The sequence below is a fragment of the Procambarus clarkii genome, chromosome 34 (assembly GCF_040958095.1).
Source record: "Procambarus clarkii isolate CNS0578487 chromosome 34, FALCON_Pclarkii_2.0, whole genome shotgun sequence".
Lineage (NCBI taxonomy): Eukaryota > Metazoa > Arthropoda > Malacostraca > Decapoda > Cambaridae > Procambarus > Procambarus clarkii.
In genome coordinates this window covers 31,956,072-31,966,242 of record NC_091183.1, presented here as the reverse complement: position 1 = coordinate 31,966,242, position 10,171 = coordinate 31,956,072, and the positions used below count along the sequence as shown (strand labels likewise).

Genomic DNA, 10,171 nt, shown 5'->3' with positions numbered 1-10,171 from the left:
TGTTTCGGCTGCTTCTGGTTTACCTTTTCAGGCTCGTGGGGTAGGCGACCAAGCCCCCTAGGCGGTCCGTGTTGGAAGACCGGGCTCTGTAGCCTCTGCTGCATTGGGCCCCGACCTTGCTCCTCCTTTGGCCTCTCTGACTCCTTCCCCTGGCTCCCCTCCCTCCTCTGTGGTTGGGTCGAGCCCCAAGCCCCCAGTGGTGACTACCTCGTCCCCTGGCGCGGCTCCTTCTCTAGTTGTAACTACTGCGCCTTTTAACCCCTCTCTCTCTGGGGGTTCTCACCGCCGTCCTCGTCACGGCCGCCCTCGCTCGATTCCTTCCAGTTCTGCTACCTATCAAGCCTTGTTTGGTCCCGCTTTGTGGGCCAAATATTTTGATCTCCTCCCTCTTGATTCTACGCCTCCTGACGATTTCTCCCTCCATCGACATCTCGTTGATTCCGTGGATGCCTCCATTACTTTCAACCCCACTCGTCTCGGTACACGTGTCGTTGCTGCTCCTTCTCAGGATGCTGCTTCCCGCTTGGCTGCCTTATCCTGCCTTGGCGAGACCCCTGTTCGGGTCTCGAAGAACGTTCAGTTGAATGCCAGTGTTGGCACTATTTTGCTCCCGCCCCATGTTGCGACCGGCGTTCGGGACCTGCGCGACTGCCACGGCGATATTCGACATATCCTTGCTGCCCAGGGCCATTCTATTCTCCAGGTGGATACGTTTACTCGTCCCCCTCGTGGTAGTCGCCGTCAACCCCTCCGGGTTGTGAAGATTACCTTTGATGGTAGGACCCTTCCACCCTCTGTCATTCTTGCTGGTGCCAGGTGCTCTGTCCAGGAGTACATTCCTTCTCCTCGGCTCTGCAACAAGTGCTGGAGGTTTGGGCATGGTGCCCTCCGCTGCTCCGGGACTGTCTCTCTCTGTCCTTTGTGTGGTGGCGAAGGTCACTCTAAGTTGAAGTGCACTTCTCCCCAGGCTCGTTGCCTCAACTGCGGTGAGGCCCATCCTACCTTCTCCCGTGCGTGTGTCCATTACAAGCTTGAGGCAGCCGTCCTCAACTTGAAGCACCGGGAGCGTTTATCTTTTCCTGAGGCGAGACGCCAGGTTCGCCGGCTCCCGCCTTATGCTAATGTCTCTTATGCTCGCGTGTTGTGCTCTTCCTCTCCTCGTCCTTCCTGCCTTCCTCACTCACAACCGTTTCCGGGCCTTGGACCCTGATGCGCCCACTGCCCCCTCCTCTGTTCCTTTGGGTTCTCTTCCGAAGGCTCCTCCTCCTGGTCCTCTGTCTGGGGTTCCCCTTCCTTCTACCCGGTCTGTCGTGTCTCCTGTGTCTTCTTCCTCGTCTCCCTCCGTTCCTCCTTCCCATTCTTCCCCTCCGTCTCTTCACTCTCCCCGCCGCCTGTCGGTGTGGGCTGATGTCCATCGCTCTCCAAACGGCCGTCATGTGTGCTCTCGTTCAGCTTCTCCTGTTGAGACGCTAGAATCCGTTGCCCAGTACGTGGTTGCTGGGACACCTGTCTCTTTACGTCAGAAGCGTAAACCTGGCTCCTCTCCTTCCTCCTCCCCGGCGGGTAAGAAGGTTTCGCTTTCTTCCTCGGCCCCTACTTCTGCCTCTCTCGCTTCTTCCCCTCCCATTTCGGTGGTTGCGCCCCCTGTTCCTGCTATGGAGGTTTCTTTAGCCCCCGCTTCCCTCTCAGTTGCTGCCCTTGCTGAGGTACGCTCCCCTCTTTCTACCCCTCCTCTTCCTGCTGCTGTCCTTGCCTGATCCTCTCCGTTGTCTCCTCCTCTTCCTCCTCCTCCTCCGGACCCCGCCCGCCAACCTCTGATCTGTTCTCCCGTTTCCTTCCCTCCGTCTTTGCTCAGTTTACCCATGCCCCCTAACCCTGACTTTGCTGACCCTGATCCCGACCCTGATATTCTTTAACGTGCTCTGTTGCTCTTTCGCCTTTGTTTCTTCCTTGTTCTCTGTTTTTGTCCTTTCTCTTCTCGTCGTTGTCCATTCTTCAATGGAACATTCGAGGTTATTACGCCAATTTCCTCGAACTCCAACTTCTGATTTCGCGGTTTTCGCCCCTTTGTGTCTGTCTCCAGGAGCCGATGCTTGGTGCTCGTCCTGGTCGTTTTCGTGGCTATTCCTTTCTCTCCCCCCCCCCAGCTGTTGCTGGGGCTTCTAATTCTTCTGCTCTTTTAATTCGTGCTGATGTTCCCTTTGTTCCTTTACTTTTTCCTTCACCTCTCCATTGTTCTGCTGCTCGTGTCTTTGTGAGGAAATGGTACACTGTTTGTTCCATTTATCTCCCCCCGAGTGTCCCGCTTTCTCTTCCTGATTTGAAACACCTCCTAGACTCCTTGCTGGAGCCTGTGCTCCTGCTGGGTGATTTCAATTGTCGTCATTCTCTTTGGGGTGACGTTCTGACGAATACCCGGGGTCGCCTTCTTGAGCCGTTTCTCCTCTCTTCTTCCCTGTCTCTTCTGAATTCTGGTGAGCCCACTCATTTGGACTCTCAGACTCGCACCCTTTCTTGTCTTGATCTTTCTCTCTGCTCTTCTTCTCTTTACTTAGATTTCACGTGGCAGGTTCTTGATGACCTCCATGGAAGTGATCATTTCCCCATCCTTGTTTCCTTTTTCTCTTTTCGCCCTTCCCTCTCTTTCCCTAGGTGGCAGTTTGCTAAGGCGGACTGGACCCTATTTTCCCTCAGTGCTACTCTCTCTGACCTCTCCCTTCTGCCTCTCTCTCGTGCTCTCCTCCTTTTTCATGACACTGTCTTCAACGCTGCCCTCCGCTCTATCCCTCGCTCTTCCTCCCGGGGTCCACGGAAGTGCGTTCCCTGGTGGAATGCGGACTGTGCTCGGGCTGTCCGCTGTAAGCGTGCAGCCTGGAAGAGGCACCACCGTAGGCAGACGACCGATTCTTTTCTTTTCTTTCAGAAAGCGAGTGCGGTGGCCCATAGGACCATCCGTACGGCTAAACGTGAATGTTGGGCGTCTTATGTCTCAACAATTACGTCCGAAACTCTTCTGGCCCAGATCTGGAAGCGTATCCGCAAGATAGCGGGTAAATTCGTTCCCGATGTTTCACCGGTCCTTCACCTCCATGATACTCTTGTGGCGGACCCGTTGCAGGTCGCTTCCGTACTAGGTTCCCACTTTTCTTCTGTTAGCTCTGGTCTTCATCTTCCCCAAGCTTTTCTTCTTCGTAAACCTGTCCTTGAGTCTCGTCCTTTAGATTTCTGCACTCGTCTTCAACTTCCCTATAATGATCCCTTCTCTCTCTCTCTGAACTTCGTTCTGCCCTGGCCCTCTGCGGTTCTACGGCGGCGGGCTCCGATGGTATTCATTATGAGATGCTACGCCATCTCCCTCCGTGCACGTCTCAGTATTTACTGAGTCTGTATAATCGGATCTGGGAGTCGTCGTCAGTCCCTGAGGACTGGCTCGATGCCGTTGTCCTCACTGTTCGCAAACCGGGGTCTCTGGGTACTTCCCCTAAGGACTTTCGCCCTATTGCTCTCACAAGTTGTGTCTGCAAACTCTTTGAACGTATGGTTAACGTTCGTCTGATGTGGTTCCTGGAACACCATCACCTCCTCTCCCCTTCTCAATTTGGTTTCCGCAAGTGCCGCAGCACGACAGATGTCCTGGTGAACTTGGAGGTCTACATTCGTACTGCTTTTGCTGCGAAGACCTCCGTTGTTGCCGTCCTTTTTGACCTGGAAAAGGCTGACGACACCACTTGGAGATATCATATTCTATCTCAACTTCATTCTTTTGGCCTTCGTGGTCATCTCCCTCTCTTTCTCCGCAGCTTCCTCTCCCGTCGTTCCTTTCGGGTGCGCCTTGGTACCGCGCTCTCTGCCTCTTTTCAGCAATACGAAGGTGTGCCCCAGGGTAGTGTTCTGAGCACTACTCTTTTTCTGGTTGCCCTCAATGGTCTTCTTTCTTCTCTTCCTTCTGGTGTCTTCTCCGCTCTCTATGTCGATGATCTTACCCTTTGCTGCCAGGGTGATGATTCGCCTCTCCTTCAGCGCCGGCTTCAACTTGCAATTGATGCCGTGTCGTCTTGGGCCACCGATCATGGCTTCAAGTTCTCTACTTCTAAGACTTGTGCCATGACTTTTACGCGGAAACGGGTTGTTCTTCGTCCCTCTTTGTCACTTTATGGTCATCCCCTTGAATACAAAGATTCCGCAAAGCCTTTGGGGTTATTCCTTGACACTCGTTTGTCTTGGTCTCCCCATATCTCTTACCTTCGTGTTGAGTGCTCTAAGGCCCTTACCCTCCTTCGGGTCTTGTCCCATACTTCTTGGGGAGCAGATAGGCGCACTCTCCTTGCTTTACATTCCTCTCTTGTCCTGTCTAAGCTCGATTATGGTTGCCCTGCTTACTCGTCTGCTTCTCCTTCTACTCTTCGCCGTCTTGATGCTTTGCACCATACTGGGTTGCGCCTCAGTTCTGGTGCCTTTCGTTTGACTCCCGTCCTTAGCTTGTATGTTGACACTGGCTTCCTGTCTCTCCAGGACTGCCGTGATCGCTACTGTCTTCGCTATCTTGCGCGGCCCTTACAACATCCTTCCTCTCGCCTCTGTCGTGCTTTAACTTTTACCCCTCCTGCGCTTCCTGTTCCTCTTCACCAGCTCCCTCTTTCTGTACAGTTATCTCGCCTCCAGGATTCTCTTTCCGTTCGTATTTCTAATGTTTCTCCTCGTGTTGTTCCTTCTTTGCCCCCGTGGAGAGTCCCCCTTCCGCGGGTTTGTACTTCCTTGACTTGTATCACTAAAGCTTTTACCCCTCCTACGGTTCTAAAACGCCTTTTCCTTGAGCACTTTTCTTCTCACTCCCGCTCCGTTTCTGTCTTCACCGATGGGTCTAAGTCGGCGGACGGTGTTGGCTACTCTGTTGTTTTTCCTGATCGCACTTATATGTGTCGCTTACCTTCGGAGACTAGCATCTTTACAGCAGAACTTTATGCTATTCTCTATGCTCTTCGTCTCCTGCTTTCTCGTTGTCAGTCCTCCTTTGTAGTTGTTGTTGACTCTCGTAGTGCCCTCATGGCTCTCGGGTCCTTTAATCCGGTTCATCCAGTAGTTGTCGAGATCCAGCATTAGCTGTTTCTTGTTCACAGTAAATTTAAGTCGGTTGAGTTTTGTTGGGTTCCCAGCCATATTGGTGTGTCTTTAAATGAGCGTGCGGATGCTGCCGCCAAGGAAGCTGTCCGCTCTTGTCCCATCTCTCGTAAAGGCGTTCCGTATTCCGACTTTTACCCGGTTATCCATTCCTCAGTCCTTACCCGTTGGCAGGCTTCTTGGTTGTCTGTTACTGGTAACAAGCTACGTACTCTTAAATGTTGTGTTTCCTCGTGGCCGTCCTCCTTCCACCGTAACCGGCGGTGGGAAACTGCTCTGGCGAGATTGCGTATTGGCCATACTCGCTTAACCCATGGTCACTTGATGGAGCGCCGCCGTGCTCCTTATTGTCCTAGTTGCATTGTCCCTCTTACGGTCGTACATGTCCTTCTTGAATGTCCTGACTTCCAGGACGAGCGTGTGTCATGCTTTCCGACCGCCCCTCGCGGTCACCTGTCCCTCAATAAAATTCTTGGTGACTCGGATACTTTTGATATCGTTCGCCTTATGCGTTTTTGTTCTCGTATTGGCATCCTTGGTGATATTTAGCGCCCTCTGATTATTTTGCGCATTTGATGGTGCTACATAGCCTTCCCGGTTTGGTGCCTTCTTTTGATAATTACTTACTTGCCTGAAATAACCAAGCAGAACATATTGAGACCTACTATAAATTTTACTGGAATCTCATGTTTAAGCTAAATTCTTAATGAGAATGTAATCAGGTATTTCCACAATGTTATACATAGGCAAAAAAACGCGCAAGGCTGGCTAACATCAGAACAGCATTCAGGAACCTGTGTAAGGAATCATTCAGAACCTTGTATACCACGTATGTAAGACCAGTCCTGGAGCATGGAGCCCGTACCTTGTCAAGCACAAGACGAAGCTGGAAAAAGTTCAGTATGCCACTAAACTAGTCCCAGAACTAAGAGGCATGAGTTACGAGGAAAGGCTGCGTGAAATGCTCCTGACGACACTGGAAGACAAAGTAAAGCGAAACATGATCACTACGTACAAAATTCTCTGAAGAATTTACAGGGTAGATAAGGATAAACTGTTTAACACGGGTGGTACAAGAACTAGGGGGGGGGGGACAGGGGGAGACTTGAGTACCCAAATAAGCCATAGGGACGTTAGAAAGAACTTTTTTAATGTCAGAGTAGTAAGCAGGTGGAATGCATTAGGCAATGATGTGGTGGAGGCTGACTCCATACACAGTTTCAAATGTAGATATGATAGAGCCCAGTAGGCTCAGGAATCTGCATACCAGTTGATTGACGGTTGAGAGGCGGGACCAAAAAACCAAAGCTCAACCCCCGCACGCACGACTAGGTGAACACACACACACACACACACACGCTCACTTTTCGGGCCTCGCGGCTGAGTGGACAGAGCTCTGGGATCGTAGTCCCAAGGGCCCGGGTTCGATCCCCGGCGGAGGCGGAAACAAATGGGCGATGATTCAGCCTGGAGGCCGTGGTCACCCTGGAGGCCGTGGTCATCCTGGAGGCCGTGGCCACCCTGGAGGCCGTGGCCACCCTGGAGGCCGTGGCCACCCTGGAGGCCGTGGCCACCCTGGAGGCCGTGGCCACTCTGGAGGCCGTGGTCACCCCTGGAGGCCGTGGTCACCCCTGGAGGCCGTGGTCACCCCTGGAGGCCGTGGTCACCCCTGGAGGCCGTGGTCACCCTGGAGGCCGTGGCCACCCTGGAGGCCGTGGCCACCCTGGAGGCCGTGGTCACCCCTGGAGGCCGTGGCCACCCTGGAGGCCGTGGTCACCCCTGGAGGCCGTGGTCACCCCTGGAGGCCGTGGCCACCCTGGAGGCCGTGGTCACCCCTGGAGGCCGTGGTCACCCCTGGAGGCCGTGGCCACCCTGGAGGCTGTGGCCACCCTGGAGGCCGTGGTCACCCCTGGAGGCCGTGGTCACCCCTGGAGGCCGTGGTCACCCCTGGAGGCCGTGGTCACCCCTGGAGGCCGTGGCCACCCTGGAGGCCGTGGTCACCCCTGGAGGCCGTGGTCACCCCTGGAGGCCGTGGTCACCCCTGGAGGCCGTGGCCACCCTGGAGGCCGTGGTCACCCCTGGAGGCCGTGGCCACCCCTGGAGGCCGTGGCCACCCTGGAGGCCGTGGCCACCCTGGAGGCCGTGGCCACCCTGGAGGCCGTGGTCACCCCTGGAGGCCGTGGCCACCCTGGAGGCCGTGGTCACCCCTGGAGGCCGTGGTCACCCCTGGAGGCCGTGGTCACCCCTGGAGGCCGTGGCCACCCTGGAGGCTGTGGCCACCCTGGAGGCCGTGGTCACCCCTGGAGGCCGTGGTCACCCCTGGAGGCCGTGGTCACCCCTGGAGGCCGTGGTCACCCCTGGAGGCCGTGGCCACCCTGGAGGCCGTGGTCACCCCTGGAGGCCGTGGTCACCCCTGGAGGCCGTGGTCACCCCTGGAGGCCGTGGCCACCCTGGAGGCCGTGGTCACCCCTGGAGGCCGTGGTCACCCCTGGAGGCCGTGGTCACCCCTGGAGGCCGTGGTCACCCCTGGAGGCCGTGGTCACCCCTGGAGGCCGTGGTCACCCCTGGAGGCCGTGGTCACCCCTGGAGGCCGTGGTCACCCTGGAGGCCGTGGCCACCCTGGAGGCCGTGGCCACCCTGGAGGCTGTGGCCACCCTGGAGGCCGTGGTCACCCCTGGAGGCCGTGGTCACCCCTGAAGGCCGTGGTCACCCTGGAGGCCGTGGTCACCCCTGGAGGCCGTGGCCACCCTGGAGGCCGTGGTCACCCCTGGAGGCCGTGGTCACCCCTGGAGGCCGTGGTCACCCCTGGAGGCCGTGGTCACCCCTGGAGGCCGTGGTCACCCCTGAAGGCCGTGGTCACCCTGGAGGCCGTGGTCACCCCTGGAGGCCGTGGCCACCCTGGAGGCTGTGGCCACCCTGGAGGCCGTGGTCACCCCTGGAGGCCGTGGTCACCCCTGGAGGCCGTGGCCACCCTGGAGGCCGTGGTCACCCCTGGAGGCCGTGGTCACCCTGGAGGTCGTGGCCACCCTGGAGGTCGTAGGGTGACATCAGGCTCCGGATATGCCTGCCTGATATTAGAGAGTGAGGAGTTCCAATTAGTGTGTGGTTGTGCTGGAGGTCCCCCACTGCTCAGTACACAAGAGGCAGAGTGAAGGTACATGTGTGGTGGTAACATTGTTCCCCAGGAAGAGGGACGTGCTGTAAAACACTCCAACTAACAATACACTGTCCCCGCTCACTCCTCCTTCCCATTATGTTCCTAGCATATGGAATTACTTTAATACTCTTGGCACGCAACAATAGCAGCGTCTGAACACACCCAACTTTTATATTCTTTCCTCTTTTGTTCTGGCGTTCTTCTCCTTCTTTCATTATGATCATATATTCTGTGGCAGTCTTTGTTGGTGATACTTGCCAGTTACTGTGAGGTCCAGAGACCCTACCACCACAGTTACCACACCCAGCTCATGGTTACTGTGAGGTCCAGAGACCCTACCACCACAGTTACCACACCCAGCTCATGGTTACTGTGAGGTCCAGAGACCCTACCACCACAGTTACCACACCCAGCTCATGGTTACTGTGAGGTCCAGAGACCCTACCACCACAGTTACCACACCCAGCTCATGGTTACTGTGAGGTCCAGAGACACTACCACCACAGTTACCACACCCAGCTCATGGTTACTGTGAGGTCCAGAGACACTACCACCACAGTTACCACACCCAGCTCATGGTTACTGTGAGGTCCAGAGACACTACCACCACAGTTACCACACCCAGCTCATGGTTACTGTGAGGACCAGAGACCCTACCACCACAGTTACCACAGTTACCACACCCAGCTCATGGTTACTGTGAGGTCCAGAGACACTACCACCACAGTTACCACACCCAGCTCATGGTTACTGTGAGGACCAGAGACCCTACCACCACAGTTACCACACCCAGCTCATGGTTACTGTGAGGTCCAGAGACACTACCACCACAGTTACCACACCCAGCTTATGGTTACTGTGATGACCACAGACACTACCACCACAGTTACCACGCCCAGCTCATGGTTGCTGATAGGCAGAAAACAGCAGAGCAAGGGTACAATGAGCTAGTGTGCTTCTGCAATAAGTTGCCATAAAAATAAAGTTGATTAAAATATAATCAGTTATTACTCTTATCGGTGTCTGTAGAATCTTGTTATCGTTTATACTTACAGCTCCAAGTCCTCTTTCGATTCAGGATTTTTATTTGATTTTAACACCTGGGTGAGAACACCTCATCTTTCCGCTGCCGTCACCTGAAACCCGTATGTTCCAAACACCTTAAACCTTATGTTGCAAGCACCATATAACTTTTTTTTCAAGACTTGATCTGCTGCTGTCATTACTTCTCCTCTCGTCTTTTTACACAATTTTTTACCCACAACTGTCTATGGGTCCCACTGCCAGTACAGCTGTCCACGGGTCTTACCAGTACTGCTGGCCACAAGTCTTACCAGTACTGCTGGCCACAAGTCTTACCAGTACTGCTGGTCACAAGTCTTACCAGTACTGCTGGTCACAAGTCTTACCAGTACTGCTGGTCACAAGTCTTACCAGTACTGCTGGTCACAAGTCTTACCAGTACTGCTGGTCACAAGTCTTACCAGTACTGCTGGTCACAAGTCTTACCAGTACTGCTGGTCACAAGTCTTACCAGTACTGCTGGTCACAAGTCTTACCAGTACTGCTGGTCACAAGTCTTACCAGTACTGCTGGTCACAAGTCTTACCAGTACTGCTGGTCACAAGTCTTACCAGTACTGCTGGCCACAAGTCTTACCAGTACTGCTGGTCACAAGTCTTACCAGTACTGCTGGTCACAAGTCTTACCAGTACTGCTGGTCACAAGTCTTACCAGTACTGCTGGCCACAAGTCTTACCATTACTGCTGGTCACAAGTCTTACCAGTACTGCTGGCCACAAGTCTTACCAGTACTGCTGGTCACAAGTCTTACCAGTACTGCTGGTCACAAGTCTTACCAGTACTGCTGGCCACAAGTCTTACCAGTACTGCTGG

General features: G+C 54.7%; 1 protein-coding gene across 1 annotated transcript; it reads left to right on the top strand.

Moving 5' to 3' along the window:
- Positions 1–6,575: 6,575 nt before the first annotated feature.
- On the top strand, positions 6,576–8,270 carry LOC138371042 (collagen alpha-1(III) chain-like). The gene has a single exon (XM_069335685.1). It carries the CDS (start codon positions 6,576–6,578, stop codon positions 8,268–8,270), a length of 1,695 nt encoding a protein of 564 aa, XP_069191786.1.
- Positions 8,271–10,171: the final 1,901 nt, after the last annotated feature.

Excerpts from the sequence above, each read along its gene's own strand:
- LOC138371042 (XM_069335685.1), top strand. The coding sequence starts at position 6,576 with ATGATTCAGCCTGGAGGCCGTGGTCACCCTGGAGGCCGTGGTCATCCT.